The sequence below is a fragment of the Chiloscyllium plagiosum genome, unplaced genomic scaffold, assembly GCF_037043375.1.
Source record: "Chiloscyllium plagiosum isolate Xiang-an unplaced genomic scaffold, Cpla_swu_hap1 HiC_scaffold_16, whole genome shotgun sequence".
In the NCBI taxonomy this organism is placed as follows: Eukaryota; Metazoa; Chordata; class Chondrichthyes; order Orectolobiformes; family Hemiscylliidae; genus Chiloscyllium; species Chiloscyllium plagiosum.
In genome coordinates, this window is record NW_028270154.1 from 63,231,508 (window position 1) to 63,251,416 (window position 19,909).

Consider the following 19,909-nt stretch of genomic DNA (forward strand, 5'->3'; position numbering starts at 1 on the left):
CAACTTCATGAAAAAGTTGCGTGTACGGAATGAACTGCCAGAGGAAGTGGTGGAGGCTAGTATAATTACAACATTTAAAAGGTGTCTGAATGGATATATGAATCAAAAGGGAAAAGGGCCAAATGATGTCAAATGGGACTAGATTAATTTAGAATATCCGGTCAACATGGATGTGTTGGACCGAAGGATCTGTTTTCATGCTGTACATTTCTGTGACTCTAACTGACAGTCCTATTATCACTTAAGTAAATTTTGCAGCAACATCAATACTTCTGTGTCCACTTTATAACATAGAGAGAAGTATGCTCCTGTTTATGTGATCAATTCCTCTTTATCTTGTATTTTAATCCATGTAAATTTTATTCCTAATCTTCTATTAATTAAATTCCTTTTTTTCCCGCTGCAATAGTTATTTTTAATTAGTGCAGCTCCTACCTTATCTTTCTTCCCTGTTCTTTCTGATTATGTTATAACTTGATTAGCAGCCCTATTCTTTAGACATGTTCCTGTTATTCCTACTATATCTGGTCCCTCTTTGGAATATTTCTTTAAGTTCCCCTGTTTTATTATGAATAAACGTGTTGCTTTACAAACAGCTGAATTTGAGTATGAATAGTTCCTGCTCCTTTATTTTTAACAGTCCTATTATGTTATTTTTATAAACTCTCTTCCCTGGCCATTCATCTTGCTGTCTTCTTTACCTTAGTCTGCCCTGTTATCTTATCTCCTATTTCTTTTACTTTTTAATCTTTTATCTTTTTCCTCATACCAGATTTCCGTATGGATTCTGTGGATCGACAAATATACTCATCCCGATGTACTTGATTTTCACCTGAAAATCTTTCACTCTTGCTTAAAGAAAACTGTTAAGTGTTCATGGGTAAATTGAATTCTGGCAACTTCAGGGTTTGATGCACAATGTATTTTAATTTTGTTATAATTTTGTAATCTATGAAATTTAATAATTACGATTAAGATTAGAATGATACAAAATGATGCTTTTAGCATAGGAGGTTATTTCAAATATAGATTGTTCTGCTATAACGTGCGTTTTGTTAATGCAAATTCGCAATAACACAATTGATGAATTGGGGACACTGTTTCTAAAGGACAAACTTTTAAAGTGTGTATTGATTATAACATGATTTCTGCTCCATTAGTTTAAATGGTGCTGCTGGTACGCAATTTTCTTAGAACACGGGATTGCATGAGAACTTAACTACCACGTTAGAGCAGAACTGTTTCTATCAGAATTATCGGGGAACACAGATAAAGGATAACGCCCTGTCATAACTCAGTAAACAGTTTTATAACAATTGCAGTATAACTTCTCCAGATATTTCTCATTTGCTTATAGGAACTTTGTTTTTAATGAGTGCTCTCCTAATAACTTGTATATCCTTTTTATTTTATAGCCCAGTGTTAGCGGAATGGATCCTCCATTTGGGGATGCCTTTTGCAACCGTCCATTTCCAGACCAGGTCTTAACTAGTACCGATTTGTTGGGGAATAATTCAGACCCTGATTTCATGTATGAACTGGTAAGATTTATAGTACATAAGTAAATCAACAACTTGTTTACTCTGTATGTTTCATTTACTAGCGTTTTTTCTTTTTGTGGTTACTTATATCTTTATGTCCGTTGTCTCCTCTTCTGTCTTAAAGACACTGGCTTTTTTTGGGGTTTGTTCCATATGAATTAGTTAAGTCATTTTAATCTATTTCACAGTTAACAGTTAGTCGTCGAGATATACAGCTCGGAAACAGACCCTTCAGTCCAACTCATCCATGCCAATCAACTATCCCAACCTAATCTCATGCCACTTGCCAGCACCTGGCGCATATCCCTCCAAACCCTTCCTATTCATATACCCATTCAAATGCCTTGTAAATGTTGCAATTGTACCAGCCTCCTCCACTTTCTCTGGCAGCTCATTCCATACATGCACCACTGCATGAAAAAGTTGCCCTTTAGATCTCTTTTATATCTTCCCTTAGCTCTGGACTCGCCAATCCAAAGGAAAAGACTTTGTCTATTTATTCTACCCATGCCCTTCATGATTTTAAAAATTTCTATAAGGTCACCCCTCAGCCTCCCACGCTCCAGGGGAAACAGCCCCAGCCTATTCAACCTCTCCCAATAATTCAAATCCTCCAACTGTAGCAACATCCTTGTAAATCTTGTCTGAATACTTTCAAGTTTCACAATATCCTTGCAGCAGGAAGGAGACCACAATTTCACGCAATACTCCAATCATGGCCTAACCAATGGCAACATGACCTCCCAACTCCTATGCACATTACTCTGACCAATAAAGGAAAGCATGCCAAACGCCTTCTTCACTGTCCTATCTACCTGTGACTCATCTTTCAAGGAGCTATGAACCTGCACTCCAAGGTCTCTTTGTTCAGCAACACTCCCTAGGACCTTACCATTAAGTGCATAAGTCCTGCTAAGATTTGCTTTCCCTAAATGCAGCACCTTGCATTTATCTGAATTAAACTCCATCTGTCACTTCTCAGCCCATTGGCCCATCTGATCAAGATCCTGTTGTAATCTGAGGTAACCTCCTTCGCTGTCCACTACACCTCCAATTTTGGTGTCATCTGCAAATTTACTAACTGTATCTCTTATGCTTGCATCCAAATCATTTATGTAAATGACAAAAAGTAGAGGACCCAGCGCCGATCCTTGTGGCACTCCACTGGTCACAGGCCTCCAATCTGAAAAACAACCCTCCATCACCACCCTCTGTCTTCTACCTTTGAGCCAGTTCTGTATCCACCGAGTTCTCCCTGTATTCCATAAGATCTAACCTTGCTAATCAGTCTCCCATGGGAAACCTTGTCGCACGCCTTGAAGTCCATATAGATCACATCCACTGCTCTGCCCTCATCAATCCTCTTTGTTACTTCTTCAAAGAACTCAACCAAGTTTGTGAGACATGATTTCCCACACATAAAGCCATGTTGACTATCCATAATCAGTCCTTACCTTTCCAATTACATGTCAATCCTGTCCTTCAGTATTCCCTTCCAACAACATGTCAGACTCACCGGTTTATAATTCCCTGGCTTGTCCTTACCACATTTCTTAAATAGTGGTACCACATTTGCCAACCTTCCAGCACCTCACCTGTGACTATCGATGATACAAATATTTCAGCAATGGGCTCAGCAATCACTTCCCTATCTTCCCACAATGTTCTAGGTTATACCTGATCAGGTCCTAGGGATTTATCCACCTTTATGCGTTTCAAGACATCCAGCACTTCCTCCTCTGTAAAATTGACATTTTTCAAGATGTCACCATCTATTTCCCTACATTCTGTATCTTCCATGTGCTCCTTCACAGTTAACACTGATGCAAAATACTCACTTAGTATCTTCCCCATCACCTGTGGCTCCACACAAAGGCCGTTTTACTGAGTTTTGAGGGGACCTATACTTTCCCTAGTTACCCTTTTGTCCTTAATGTTGTTGTAAAAAACCATTTGGATTCTCCTTAACCCTATTTGCCAAAGCTATCTCATGTCCCCTTTTTGCCCTCCTGATTTACCTCTTGAGTATAAGGGCAATAGGAGGATACTTTTCTAAGGGTTCACTCGATTTATCCTGTCTATACCTGACATATGATTCCTTCTTTTTCTTAACCAAACACTCAATTTGTCTACTCATCCAGCATTCTCTATACCTACTAGCCTTTCCTTTCACCCTAACAGGAATATGCGTTCTCTGGACTCTCGTTATCTCATTTCTGAAGGCTTTCCATTTTCCAGCCATCCCTTTTACCTATGAACATCTGCCCCCAATCAGCTTTTGAAAGTTCTTGCCTAATACCATCAAAATTGGCCTTCCTCCAATTTAAGCTTTAAGTTTTAGATCTGGTCTATCCTTTTCCAATCACTATTTTAAAACTAATGGAATTATGGTCACTGGGAACACTGGCCCCAAAGTGTTCCCCCACTGACACCTCAGTCACCTGCCCTGCTTAATTTCTCAAGAGTAGGTCGAGTTTTGCACCTTCTCTAGGAAGTAAATCCACGTACTGAATCAGAAAATTTTCTTGTACACACTTAACAAATTCCTCTCCATCTAAACGCTTAAGACTATGGCAGTCCCAGTCTATGTTTGGAAAGTTAAAATTCCCTATCATAACCACCTTATTATTTTTACAGGTAACTGAGACCTCCTTACAAATTTGTTTCTCAATTTCCCGCTGACTATTAGGGGGTATAATACAAACCCAATAAGATGATCATGCCTTTCTTATTTCACCCAAATAACTTCCTTGGATGTATTTCCGGAAGTATCCTCCTCCAGTACGGCTGTAATGCTTTCTCTTATCAAAACTGCCACTCCCCTCTCCTCTCTTGCCTCCCTTTCTATCCTTCCTGTAGCATTTGCATCCCAGAACACTAAGCTGCCAGTCCTGTCTATCCCTGAACCATGTTTCTGTAATTGCTATGATATCCCAGTTCCATGTTCCTAACCATGCCCTGAGTTCATCTGCCTTCCCTGTTTGGCCCTTTGTATTGAAATAAATGCAGTTTAATTTATTTGTCCTATCTTGTTCTCTGCTTTGTCCCTGCCTGCCCTGACTGTTTGACTCACTTCTTTTCTCAACTGTACCAGTCTTAGATTGATCTCTTTCCTCACTATCCCCCTGAGTCCCATCCCCCCACCTTACTAGTTTAAATCCTTCCGAGGAACTCTAGCAAATCTGCCTGTCAGTATAATAATCCCCTTCCAATTCAGATGCAATCTGGCCTCCTTGTACAGGTCACTTTTACCCGATAAGAGATTCCAATGATCTAAAAATGTGAATCCTTCTCCCATACACCAGCTTCTCAGTCACGCATTCATCTGCTCCATCCTCCTGTTCCTACCCTCACTAGCTCGTAGCACCGGGAGTAATCCAGATATTACTACCCTTGAGGACCTCCTTTTTAAATTCCTGCCTAACTTTCTAGTTTTCCTTCAGAATGTCATCCTTTTCCCTTCCTCTGTCATTGGTTCCAATGTGTATAGTGCCCTCCTGCTGGTCCCTCTCCCCTTTGAGAACATTCTGCACCCTCTCTGAGACATCTTTGATCCTGGCACCAGGGAGGCAACACACCATTCTGATGTTTCGCTGCTGGCCACAGAAACGTCTGTCTGTACCTCTGACAAGAGAGTCCCCTATCACAATCGATCGTTTGGAACCCGATGTACCCCTCATTACGTTTGAGCCTGAAGCTTGGCTGTTCATGCTACATTCCCCGGAGAGTGCATCAACCCATACATTTTCCAAAGCAGCATACTTGTTTGAAATGGGGATAGCCACAGAAGACTCCTGCACTATCTGCCTACCTCTCTTATCTTTCCTGGAGTTAACCCACCTATGTGACTTTCTCTGTCGCTTTTCTCCCTTCCTATAACTGTTGTCCATCACACCTCCTTGTTCTTGTAAATTCCTTATTGCCTCTGTCGCTCCAACCGATCAGAGTTCTTTTTTAATTGTAGACAAGGAGCGTTTTCAGGGTGTTAATCCTGAGGGAAGATCACCACGAAATCTGATTCTATCCACTTCAGCATCTGCACAATAACATTTTCTAGTAGGAGTCATTGAATTATGAATGAGAACAGGAACTTGAGTCACCCGTTAAGTGCTTCTCTCTGGTGTATGAAGAGAGAAAGTCACGACCCTTGTGGTGGTTCATCTGAAATTATCAGGCAGTTTTGAAAACTGTTTCAGTCTGCATTTTTTACTTTATCTGTATGCCAAGATTTACTTACCCACCAGCAGCAACATTCTGTTTGCTCACAATCTATATTTGTTGTGCAGAGTTAAATGTACTATAAACATCTAATTGTAGTTATATCCTAATTAAATTATAAAAAAGATATTTTGACTTCTGGTCCCCAAAGAGAAGACTTAATTTTGAGACAAAACCTTTTTTGATTCTACCTCCAATCTAATTAATATCTTGTTTTAATAGAAATTTTTATTTCTTTCAGGACAGAGAGATGACTTATACTCACAGCTCGAGAGATGATCCTCTTACCTTGGGAGATTGTAAAGACCTTGAACTTTTAGAACCATTAAATGACTTACTGGATTCCGATCCTTCCTATACTTCAAACTGGGAGCAATGGGACACGTGCTGGGAAGACTTGACAAAATACACCAAGTTAACTAGCTATGATATTTGGGGAACAAAGGAAGTGGATTTCCTTGGGCTGGATGACTTTTCCAGTCCTTATCAAAACGAAGATGTCATAAGCAGGACCCCAACTTTGGCCCAGCTAAACTGTGAAGATTCACAGCCTGTTTTGGATTCATTATATCATCCTGATCTACTCAAGAGTTTAAATCAAAATTCATTAACCTCTTCTCTGGCTGGTAAAAAACTTGCAGCAAACAGGGCAATGCCACTAGTGTCATCTGCCAGAAGTCCTTGTATAGATGCTTGCTTGCCAGAGACTACCCAAAAGTTAGCCAAGTCTGTTTCTTCTAGTGCTACTGTGGACAATGGCAACACAAATCAGCCCCTGAATACCAAAATAGGGCCTGTTCTTTTAGACAACAAAGACTTTGTTAAAAAAGCTAAAGTCTGGATCAATCCAGTACCACTTGGTAAATCAACATTGGGTGCTACCCAGGTGCACAGTGACTTACCAGATGATTCCTGTTGTAGTGATAGTGGGGCTAATGTCAGGAAACTGGAGAAAAAGAATGTAGAAAGTACTTATTCCAATAAAGCACCCACTGTATTCAAAGAAACTAATGACCCGAGTACTCGAACTGAAACTATTGAAATTTTATCACCATCTGTCCCTGATCACACCCAGAAAAAGGAAGAGCACAATTATTCTTTGTTTATTTCTGATAGTTTGAATGAGCAGTCTCCAAGTATTGAGCAGGAAGCAGAAGATGATGATGATGATGATGATGAGGACCATGATGAAGGATTTGGTAGTGAGCATGAATACAGTGATAATGAGGAAGATGATGACGATGATGATGATGAAGAGGAGGAGGAGGAAGACAAGGATGATGATGTCAGTGATACCTTCTCTGAACCGGGTATTTGTGCTTTATTACATTAAAACTGAAATAATGTTTAACTGTTCAATAACAAAATACTCGAGAATCTGGAGTGGGAAAGAGGCCACTTAGTTTAGTTATTCTGTGTTGGTATTTATACTTTATAACAGTTTCCCCTTTGATCTTCCATCAGAATTTGTGCTTATAGAAGCATTACAGTTTTTGAGTTCAGATTGTTGCCATATTTACAGAGTTGTTTTTAAGAATTATAATTTGGTTATAACCAGAAGAGTTGTAACTTGTTATAAAACTTGTTATAATTTGCTCTCAGCATATTTTTACATAGACATAGTGTTGCTAATTTCAATATGATTTAATAACTGGGAGAATGTTATTTAAATAATTTTGTTGAAATGCAAAGAATAAAAAGAAATCTAACCATATTTAGAACAAAGAACAAAGAAAATTTACAGCCCAGGATGAGGCTCTTCGGCCTTCCAAGCCTGAGTTGATCCAAATGTACTTTCTAAACCTGTTGGTCAATTCCTAAGCATTTGTATCCTTCTGCTCCCCACCTACTCATGCATCTGTCCAGACGCATCTTAAATGAGTCTACCGTGCCTACCTCTACCACCTCTGCTGGCAACGCGTTCCAAACGCCCACCACCCTCTGTGTGAAGTACTTGCCGCGTGTAGCCCCCTTAAACTTTCCACCTCTTACCTTGAAAGCATGACCTCTCGTTGTTGAATCCTTCACCCTGGGAAAATGTTTGTCTCTATCCACTCTGTCTATACCCTTCATGGTTTTGTAAACCTCAATTAGGTTCCCCCCTCAATTTCCTTTTTTCTAGTGAAAATAAACATAATCACTCAACCTCTCTTCATAGCTAGCACCTTCCATACCAGGCAACATTCTCGTAAACCTCTCTGCACCCTCTCCAAAGCGTCCATATCGTTTTGGTAATGTGGCGACTAGAACTGTACACAGTATTCTAAATGCGGCCGAACCAATGTCTTGTAGAATTTTAACATGACTTGCCAGCTCTTATACTCAATACCCTGTCCAATGAAGGCAAGCACGCTATATGCCTTCTTGACCACTCTATCCACCTGTGCAGCAACCTTCAGGGTACAATGGACCTACACTCCCAGATCTCTCTGCCCATCAACTTTTCCCAAGGCTCTTCCATTCATTGTATAATTCGCTCTAGAATTAGACTTGCCTAAATGCATCACCTCACATTTGTCTGTATTGAAAGCAATCTGCCACTTTTCCGCCCAACTCTTCAGTCTATCTGCATCCTCCTGTACTCTCTGACAGTCCCTTATGCTTTCTGCTACTCCACCAATCTTCGTGTCATCTGCAAACTTGCTGATCATACCAACAGTGCCCTCTTCTAGATCATTTATGTATATTACAAACAACAGTGGCCCCAATACTGACCCTTGTGGAACACCACTGGTCACCTTTCTCCCTTCAACTACTACTCTCTGTCTCCTGTTGCTCAACCAGTTCTTTATCCACCTAGCTAGAACGCCCTACACACCGTGTGACTTCACTTTCTCCATTAGTCTACAATGGGGAACCTTGTCAAACGCCTTACTAAAGTCCATGTATATGACATCAACAGCCCTTTCTTCATCTATCAACTTGGTCACTTCCTCGAAGAACTCTGTTAAGTTGGTAAGGCACGATCTCCCCTGCACAAAACCATGTTGCCTATCACTGATAAGCTCATTCTTTTCTAAATATAGATAGACCCTATCTCTCAGTACGTTCTCCAGCAACTTCCCCACCACCGATGTCAGGCTCACTGGTCTGTAGTTACCCGGAATATCCCTAATACCCTACTTGTACAGGGGGACAACATGAGCAACCTTCCAGTCCTCCGGCACCTCACCTGTATTTAAGGATGCCGCAAAGAAATCTGTCAGGGCCCCAGCTATTTCCTCTCTCCCCTCCCTCAGCATCCTGGGATAGATCCCATCCGGTCCTGGGGATTTGTCCACCTTAATAACCTCTAGCATACCCAACACATCTTCCTACGTATGCCAATGTGCTCCAGACTAATCAAACTTCTATCTCTAATCTCAAGATTCATCATTTTCCTCTCCTCAGTGAACACTGATGCAAAGTAATCATTCAGAATCTCACCCATTCTCTCAGGTTCGGCACACAGCCTTCCTTCGTTATCTTTTAGTGGACCAATCCTTTCTCTACTTACCCGCTTGCTGCTTATATAAGAATGAAATGCTTTGGGATTTTCCTTAATTCTGCTTGCTAAAGCTATTTCATGACCCCTTTTAGCCCGCTTGATTCCTTGTTTAAGAATTGTCCTATTCTTCCGATTATTCCTCCAGGGCCCGTACTGTTCTTAGCTGCCTAGACCTTATGTATGCTTGCCTTTTCCTCTTGGCTAGTCGTACAATTTCTGTGGTCATCCACGGTTCACGAATCTTGCCTTTCCTATCCTTTGCCCTCAACAGGACATGCCTATCCTGCACTACCGTTAACCTTTCTTTGAAAGCCTCCCACATCTCAAATGTGGACTTGCCTTCTAATAGCTGTGTCCAATCCACATTTCCCAACTCCTGCCTAATTTTGATATAATTGGCCTTGGCCCAGTTTAGTACTCTTCCCTTAGGACCATTCTCTTCTTTATCTACGAGTATTCTAAAACTTACAGAATTGTGGTCACTGTTCCCAAAGAAATTCCCCACGCAACTTCTACCACTTGTCCTGGCTCGATCCCCAGTACCAGGTCCAATATGGCCCCTTCCCTTGTCGGACTATTGACATACTGCTCTAGAAAACTCTCCTGGACGCTTTGTACAAATGCTACTCCATTCAGACCTCTGATGCTAAGTGTATGCCAGTCAGTGTTGGGAAAATTAAAATCTCCCATCACCACTACCCTATTGCCTCTACATCTATTCATAGTCTGTTTACCTATTTTTCTTCTACCTCACGCTCACTGTTGGGAGGTCTGTAATACAGCCCCAACAATGTAACTGCACCCTTCTTATTTCTCAGCTCCACCCATAATGCCTCACTACCCAAGACTGCCATATTGTCCTCCTTTAGCACAGCCGTGATATCGTCCCTGACCAGCAATGCAACTCAACCCCCTCTTTTACTTCCCTCCCTGTCTTGTTCATACTTTAAAGGTAACAGTATTAATAAGTAGCATATATGGTTCAGTAACCAAAATAGAAAATGTTATGTGACACAATATGGTATTGATTGAGAGATAATTGCTCAGTTGCAATGTTTAAGGTGCTGTTTTCAAAATGCAAATAAAATACTAAGTTATGTTAGCAAAGAGTACAAATAAAAGTAGTCATTTTTGTATATGATGATAGAATGATGTTGCATAGGAGGAAGCCACTTGGCCACCTTTGCTTGTTAATATTTTCCCTTCAAGTATGTGTTCAATTCACTCTTTAATCTGTTTCTATTGCAGACAGTGCATTCCAAATCATAAGAACGCTGTTCTTTTTTTTAAATTTCTGATGTCACATTTGATTGTTTTACCAATATTATTTATTCTCTAGTAGAACCTTTTGGAAATGGTGCCTGGAAGAGTTTCAAAACTATCACATGTCACCTTAAACATCTCTCCTGTCAGGTGAACACACCCAACCTCTTCACACCTGTCACATAACTGAAGTTCCTTTTTCCTGATACCAACCTAGTTTCTGTGATCTCTCTTAAGATCTTGGTATCCTTCCTGGAGCATGGTGTCCTGAATTGAAATCAATACTTCTATTTGTTGTAAGATGGTGGCGGAGTAGGATGCTCTAACCAGAACTAATCCAATCCGCCCATTCCTCTTTTTATTCTCTTTTTCATCCTTTTTGTGCTTTTTTCTTCTCCTTCTTTCTCTTCGAGCCATGACTCCCGGCCTCCGGTGATGATTCATGGCCTGGCGCAGCGGCCTCCTGGTGTGGCGACCTCCTGACTTGGTGCAGCTGCCTCCTCCCATATGGCTCTCCTAGTGTGAAATGGTAACCTTCCAGCCACCTACAGCGAGTTCCCCCATGGCATGTTGCTGGCTTGGTTTGGAGTCAGGGCCTAATGTGGACTAGAAACTAGGTGCCAGTTTGGTCTGTTGTACTGAACTTTCATTTCTGTAATGCTGGACATTTAATTTCTCTATTGTCTAGGATCTTGTAGCTAAAGAAGCTGTGCCTAGGTCCTTTTGTATCTAAGTTGGCACTGTAATTGGAGATGTAGAAATTGTTCACTATATTCATTGAATATATGTGACAATAAAGACTATTCTAATTATAATTCTACTTCATCTATGGACTGATCAACATAAGTTTCTTACTTTTACATTCTATTCCTCTATTCATAAAGATGAAACAATAATTAGAAATAAAAGCAGAAAATGTTGGAAATTTTTCTGTCAGGTCAAGCAGTTTTTGTGAAATAAGCAACCGTTAATGTTCCAGATCAATGACTATCCATTAGAACTGAAAGAGAAGTTTTCAAGAAGTGGGAAGTGCAAGAATGGGAGGGACAAAAGCAGAGGGAATGATTCTTAACAGACTGAAAGATGGGCAAGATTAAATGACAGAAGAGTTGGTAGGGAAAAGCTGAAAGAAGGGAAGACAGGATGGTAAAGATAGAAAAAAAACTGTAATTGTCAGGAATTTAAGTTTATCATGTGACAAAAGTAATTCGTGTTTTATACAGAATGTATTTATAAGAAAATGTCTTTAAGTTGCTCCTCATTTTCTATGCTGCTGCATTCAGAATGTTGATAATGTTTTGCTTTTCTTCCATACAGGATTTGAAAATGACACAGTAGATGACATGAAGGATGCATTAACAGGTATCTCCAGAAAAAGGAGCAAAAGAAGATACTTCTGGGAGTACAGTGAACAGCTGATGCCACCACCCAAGCAAGATCGAATGTTGAAGCCTTCTGAATGGGATAGAGATACTTTGCCCAGTAATATGTATCAGAAAAATGGTTTACACCATGGTAAGCTGACAGAAGTAAATTTTAATTTTGGTTTTGCTTTACTTCAAATTTTAAATCTAAAATGTAACCTGTATTTACTGCCAAAATACAAGTACAACCTGTTTAGTGATTTGTTAGGAACATGTTTGAATGTTCTATCCCTTTTTGTTGCCAGATTACACATTTTACTTTGAATTATTTACCCTTGCCCAATAGTATATTATATTACTAGAGCAGGGAAGAAGGAGAGCAGCCATCTCTTTAATAATTGTTGTTCAACAATCTTGCAATTGTTGTATGATTTCTTTACCTCTGTGCTATATACATTATGATCTTTTCTGGCTTAATTTCTTCCATAACTAGTACTAATATCATCACAATGAGCAATTTTGAATTTTGTTTTCGTTAATGTGGGATCTTTAATTAATTATCTGGAAGCTACCTTAGAAAACTTCCAAAAGGTTTCTATATCTCTTTTTACTTTATGGGACTTGCTCTTTTTCTCATCATTATCACTGCCAACGCCAGCACCATCAAATTCAGTACTGACTCCAATTGAAGTCTCATTGCTTTGTTGGGTTAAAGTGTTGAGTCAATAATGGCCTTTTCTGATTGAGAGCAGTGTTTAATAAATTTTGGATATTTTCAAAGAAGTGTCCTAAAATATGATCCTTAAGACAGTACCTGGTAGCAAGATAAAAACCCCTTCCACCAATGGGGTACTGCCATTTAATGCAGTGATCTCAAGCTAGATTATTACATAGTCTCTTTCTCTCCACAATTCTAAATGAAGGTTCCTTTTCAAATGGAAATGGTTTGTGTAAAACTGTCAAAACAGAGCATGTTATAGGCTTTCAGATGATTTGAAAAGTCGAACTGCCTCTTTTGGCATTGTTAATAGCCAGGAAAATGGGCTGTTGTGTAATCCCAGTTAATGTTATTACCAGGCATGTCAGAGATCATATTTTCATTCATTTTGATTTTAATAAAGTGAACTAAAGCTGAAATGTAAACACTCAATGAAGCAAATTTTGCTTTAACCATAAAAGTGACAAAAAGAAGTGAAGGTTGAAATAACTGCACATAGGCTAGGATCCCGTCACCTAGTTACCCTTTATCTATAGAAATGTGCAGCGTGGAAACGGCCCCTTCAGTCTGGTTCATCCATGCCGACCAGATGCCCTGACCCAGTCTGGTCTCACCTGCCAGCACCTGGCCCGTGTCCCTCCGAACCATTCCTGTTCATGTACCTGTCCAGGTTCCTTTTTGATGTTGGGATTGTGCTAGCGTCCGCCACTTCCTCTGGTGGTTTATTCTACTCGTACCACCCTCTGTGTGAAAACGTTGCCCCTTGGATCTCTTTTTAATATATTGCCCCTCTCATCCTGAACCTGGGCCCTCTGGTTCTGGACTTCCCCGCCCCGAGAAAGGGACTTTGTCTGTTTATCCTATCCGTGCTCCTCGTGATTTTGTGGACCTCTGTGGAGTCATCCCTCGGCCTCCAACGCTCCGGGGTGGGGGGAGATGCGGGGGGAGTAGTCCTAGCCAATTTGGCCTCTCCCTGTGGCTCGGATCCTCTGGCCCTGGCAACATCTTTGCGGATCTTTTCTGAACCCTTTCAAGTTTTGCAGCATTTTTCCGGTGGGAGGGAGACCAGAGTTGCATGCAGTGTTCCAGTAGTGGCCTGGCCAGTGTCCTGTACAGCCGCAGCATGACCTCCCAACTCCTGACCAAAGAAGGCATGCCGGGCGCCTTCTTCGCTATCCTGTTGACCTGCAACTCCACGTTCGGGGTGCTGTGGACCTGCGCTCTGGAGTTTCTTTGTTCGGCGGCACTTCCTAGGACCTTGCCATTGAGTGTATAGGTCCTGCTAGGATTTGCTTTTCCAAGGTGCAGCACCTCATACTTACATGGGTTAGACTCCATTTGCCACTTCTCGGCCTGTTGGCCCATCTGGTCAAGATCCCGTTGTAAGCTGAGGTAGCCTTCTTCACTCTCCAATATTTGGTGTCATCTGCAGGCTTGCTGAGTATGCCTCATGCTCACATCCAGATCATTTGTATGGATGATGAAGAGTAGTGGACCCAGCACCTATCCTTGTGGCACTCCACTGGGAATATCCACCCTCAGTACAGCTGTAATGCTATCCCTTATCAAAAACACCACTCCCCCTCCTCTCTTGCCTCTCTTTCTGTCCTTCCTGTAGCATTTGGATCCTGGAACATTAAGCTGCCAGTCCTGTCCATCCCTAAGTCACGTTTCTGTAATTGCTATGATATCCCAGTCCCATGTTCCTAACCATGCCCCGAGTTCATCTGACTTCCCTATAGGCCTCTTACATTGAAATAAATGCAGTTTAATTTTTCAGTCCTACCTTATTCTCTGCTTTGTCCCTGCCTGTCATGACTGTTTGACTCACTTCTTTTATTAACTGTACCAGTCTCAGATTGATCTCTTTCCTCACTATCTCCCTGGGTCCTGCCTCCCACCTTAACAGGACCTCCTGAGCAGCTCTAGCAAATCTCCCTGCTAGTCCCCTTCCAATTCAGGTGCAATCCGTCCTTCTTGTACAGGTCACATCTACCCCAGAAGGGATGCCAATAATCAAAAAATGTGAGCCCTTCTCCCATACACCAGCTCTTTAGCCATGCATTCATCTGCTCTATCCTCCTATTTCTGCCCTCACTAACTCGTAGCACCAGGAGTAATCCAGATATTACTACTCTCGAAGACCTCCTTTTTAAATTCCTGCCTAACTCTCTGCAATCTCCGTTTAGAATCTCAATCTTTTCCCTTCCTATGTCATTGATTCCATTGTGTGCAATGACCTCTTGCTGGCCCGTCTCCCCCTTGAGAACATTCTGCACCATATGTGAGACATCCTTGATCCTGGCACCAGGGAAGTAACACACCATTTGATTTTTCGCTGCTGGCCACAGAAAGGTCTGTCTGTACCTCTGACTCGAGAGTCCCCTCACAAAATCGAATGCTTGGAACCCAACGTACCTCTCATTACGTTAGAGCCAGTTTCAATACCAGAAACTTGGCTGTTCGTGCTACGTTCCCCTGAGAATCCATTATCCCCCTACATTTTCCAAGACAGCGTAACTTGTTTGAAATGGGGATAGCCACAGAAGACTCCTGCACTACCTGCCTACCTCTTATCTTTCCTGGAGTTAACCTATCTATGTGACTGTATCTGAGACCTTCTCCCCTTTCTATAACTGCCATCCATCACATCCCCCTGCTCTTGTGAACTCCTCCTTGCCTCTAACTGTCTCTCCAACGGATCCATTTGATCTGATAGAATTCGCAAGCAACGGCATTTATTGCAGATATAATCCTCAGTAACATGTAAACTCTCCCCAAATGCCCACATCCGACAAGAATAGCATATTACTCTACTAAAGACCATTTTTGCTTCTTTCCCAGAAAATAGCACTGTCTTATTCCTCTCCAAAAAGCTCCTTCAGGTTAAATTAATACTTATGACTTAATACTCAATACTTAATAATCAAGAGACATAGCTCAATAAAATATATAATCAAGAAAAAAACCTCTCTACTCACTAATGCAGATTTACTTTAATCCCCACTTAAAATATCCACTTATCTGTTTCAGTGCTGTGACCTCTCCCAAACAGACTCCTTCAAGATCAGATGTGAAGTTCACTGTGGTTTAATTTTCCCAGACGCAGTCCGATGTCCAGTGATACATGAATTCAACAGCAAAGGCAGTAACTGCTAACCTGGTCAGTTAGCAATGTGGGTTTCTTTCTCTTTCTCTGCACTGACCTCACCATGTGGGGAAAGATATAAAAGAGACCTGAGGGGCAGCTTTTTCACACAGAGGGTGGTACGTGTATGGAATGAGCTGCCAGAGGAAGTGGTGGAGGCTGGTATAATTGCAACATTTAAAAGGCATTTGGATGGGTATATGAATAGGAAGGGTTTGGAGGGATATGGGCCGGGTGCTGGTAGGTGGGACTAGATTGGGTTGGGATATCTGATCGGCATGGACAGGTTGGACCAAAGGGTCTGTTTCCCTGCTGTACATCTCTATGACTCTATATGTGTACAGTACACTGGCTGTGGCCAGTCAGCTTGGAGTCAGTCCCTGAGGTGAGGAAACTCTGAATCCCCAGTTTGTTTGTTTATTTATTCATTCTTTTGTGGGGACCAAGAAGCAACAGTGGAGGCAGGCCCAGGGAGCAACAGCAACAGTCCCAGGTTATGGTAGGGCCAAGGCTGCACCAGTGGAGACAAGCTAGTTCCCTGTTTATCTCTGTCAGCTAGGATTCCCTGATCGACCCAGGGTAACTATCCCTATCAAGGATCTCAAACAATAAGATCTGCCTGGTTCCAATCACTGCATGGTAAAATAGAATAAACCAATCCATTTATTATTAACCCAAAGTTAAAGATTTTAAACAGTCCCATTACTCTCAAAATACTCCTTTTTTTTAATTGAAAATAAACAAAACATCCCTTTTTTTATTGGACCCAAAACAATGTGTCTACAGTTCAGCAGTCCCTGTATCTAACACCTTTGATAGGTTTGAATCACTTGTGACTTCAACTTTTAGATTGGAATCGTGATAGCTTCTTCCTGGAGCTGTTATGTGTGCATAAGTATACTCAGCTTGAAGTAACCTCTTCAGGGTTTTGTCCCATTTCTGGTCTGGAACTCATGCTCTTCACTCTAAGATAACATAGTTCATTATATATCTCCTTTCCAGAAGTACTCATCTTCATTGCCATCCTGTACCAAGGATTTCATAGGACTGCCCCATTTAAAATAAAAACTGAAATCAAAAGTCTCCCTCTCTAAGCTATAGGTGTTTCCCTTAAGGTGTTGTGGAATAGGCCAGACACCCACAAATATTTTAAGAAGGTAGCATGGACCCTAAATTTTTCTTAGTTAAAAGGCACTGATCAAACCACTCTGCTTTAAGCAGAACAATGTATTTAAACACGAGTTGAAACATTAACAAACATGCCCCTTGGCAAAAAGTAAATTCAAACCCAGATTCTTTCAGTCAGAGGGGAACAACATCCAAAGAAATTTCAGGAGAAGGTCAAAGGAGTTCTGTACTGAAGCTTGCAACTCTCCTGGACCCACATCTTGTGACTCTACAGCTAAAATAAACTTGAAAAAACCTGAACTGGGACAGATGGCCACTCCCCTTCCATTGTTAAATTAGACCCTTCCTAGAATCTTCAGCACCTCTGCCTTTAAAACTTTAAAGCAAGCTTTAAAACAGAAGTTTCAGAAGTCTCTTACGAGTCTTGAGGCTCTGACATTTATGTTTGCTGCATCACAAAATAATCTAAAATAAATAAAAATGTATTTGTGGTGTGCAGAACCATTCATTCTAGAGGCAGGCCTTAAAAAATTATTTTAAAAGAAATCACGGTTGGTTAGATATACTGAGAAGTTAATCGTAAACTTTGTACACGCACAAAACCCACATGATACCAGCTGAAAAGCCAGAAACCCAAACTTTTAAAAAATCAACTCACAGTATTTATATCACAATGCAAAATTATTATCTTGCTTTTATGTCTGAGCACCAAAAAGTTTAGAAATGCACAAGCAGAAAATTGAAATGGCTAAGTTAAGAAATATTGCTGAAATAGCATCGCAGTAGATGATAGAGATTTGGGCCTGCACACTTACTGTATAATAAGCAGGACTTGTAGAGCAAAGGTGGAAATATTAAAAGCTGGATAAATACCGAAAAATGCTCTCTCTGTTAAACTTATAAAGTATAATGTATACATGAGTGAAAGCAGTATTATTATGGTAGAAGCTGGAAGCATGCAATGTTGCTGTAGCCTTACTACTCCAGGGGTCACAACATAAATTTCCCAGTTATTGAGATGGCCAATTAAATACCTCAACTGTATCTTTTTTAAATTAAAAAATCCAAGTTTCTTAATTCAGTTATTAATTTAATTATCAAATTAAACTTACTCCGTGAAGGTACAATATTGGTTAGCATTTACAGCTGTGGAAATATAAATGTATATCTTTCTAAATAACCCCAAGAGGTATTTACAATAACTCATGCTCTCACCTTCCACGTAAAAGATTTAAAATACTGATTTCTGTCTTTGCAGATGTTCACTCTAAAAGAAAGGTGAAACTTTCTGGCCTCTATGGTTATTATTGAAGACATAAAGGCCAAGTCTTAGAATGTTCTGCTGTTTTAGCATGTGTGGTTGTTACTGCCAAGCAAGGTTCTCTCTGAGTTTTTTCTGACACAGCATATTCAGAAAATTGAGAAGTTCCTTTAAGCAATCTTTCAGAAGAGCTTTTCAGAATGTTTTATCATAATCTCAATAAGGTATTTCTTCAGAAATAGGGCTCCCCAGCACCCTCCACTTTCAGACCTCTTGGTCCCCAATCAGTTCTCTTCAACCACTCACTGTTTAAATATCCCCAGCAAGAATCCAAAGCAGAATATGAAGTTTTCACCAATTATGTGATCTCGGAAACCTAGTGTTTACAGTGACTTTTCAACAACCTTTTGTTTCTGGAAAAAATGCACGCCAGATATAGAATCATACCCTTACAAAAGAGACCTTTTGGCCCATTGAGTCTGCACCTATCAAAATTACTCTAAATCTACACTAGTCCCACTTCACTGCACTTGGTCCATAGCCTTAAATGTTATGACACTTCAAGCGCTTATCCAAGTACTATTTAAAAGTTGAGGTTTCCTGCCTCAAGTACTCCCAGACAGTACATTCCAGATTCCCACCAAATTCTGGGTTTAAAACATGTTTCCTCAAATCTCTTCTAAACCTTTCATTTTAAAATTATGCGTCATAGTTATTGACTGTTCAACTAAGGGGGAATTTCTGCTTTCTATCCACCCTTGTAATCTTATACTCCTCCTTTAACTTTCCTTGCTCTAAAGAAAATAATCTGATCTTATCTTCATAGCTAAACTGCTTCACCAGGCAGCACCCTGCAGAATGCCCTATGCACCTCCTCTATTGCAAGCACATCCTTCCAAAAGTGCAGTGACCAGAACTGCACACAGTGCTCCAGCTGTGACCTGACAAAGTCCTGTACAGCTCTAATATAATGTCCTGCCTCTTACTTTCTATGCCATGATTCATAAAGGCATGAGGCCCAGGTAAAAGCCTTATTCGCCCTATTATCTTGTCCTGCTGCCTTTAAGGATTTTTGAACAAGCGCCCAACATCCTCTGTCCTTCTGAGCTTTTTCATACACTGCCTTTCATTATCATTGTCCTGCCTTACTTCTTCCAAAGTGCATTGCGTCACACTTATCAGGGTTGTATTCCATCTGCCCGTCTAGCCAATCTTCATATTATCCACAAACTAACATATTTCTCTCCCACCCCCGCAAAAACATGAACACATATTTTCTTTTGTATAATTTCTATATTGCACGAGTAATAAAGATCCGCACTGATGACTATAGTATGCTATATACTATTGGACAAACAGCCTTCCACCACCATCCTATATTTCCTACCACTAATTTTAGGTCTAAGTTGTTAAATTATCCTGGATTCCATATGTTTTCATCCTCTCATGTGGGACCTTGTCAAAGGCTTTGCAAAAATCCGTGTCAAGTACATCAACTGCACTACCCTCATCTACACACCTGGTCATCATCTCTCAAATTTCCAAATTATTATGCATGGACCTCTTTCTGACAAATCAATGCTGATGATAATTTCTAATCAAACGTTACCTCTTCAAGTGGAGATTAATTCTCTCCTCCAGAATTTTGTCCAATAGTTTCCCTACCACCAATTCCAGACTCACTGGTCTGCAATTCTCTGGTTTATCTGAACCACCCTTCTTGAAAAGTGGAACCACATTAGCTATCCTCCAGTCCTCTGGCACCTCAACCATGACCAGAG

The 19,909-nt window shown here is 40.7% G+C and overlaps 1 protein-coding gene across 3 annotated transcripts in view; it reads left to right on the plus strand.

The window, feature by feature from the left end:
• The window catches only part of crebrf (creb3 regulatory factor), a 75,055-nt gene that overhangs the window by 22,198 nt on the left and 32,948 nt on the right, over positions 1-19,909 (plus strand). For all 3 annotated transcript variants that reach the window (XR_015759798.1, XM_043703847.2, XM_087995442.1), the window contains exons 3-5: positions 1,416-1,541; positions 6,001-7,069; positions 11,827-12,024. Coding sequence is in view for 2 of the 3 variants with exons in the window: in XM_043703847.2 (XP_043559782.2) it covers positions 1,416-1,541; positions 6,001-7,069; positions 11,827-12,024 (1,393 nt within the window). In the remaining variant the exon portion in view is untranslated. The remainder of the gene's footprint in view (positions 1-1,415; positions 1,542-6,000; positions 7,070-11,826; positions 12,025-19,909) is intronic.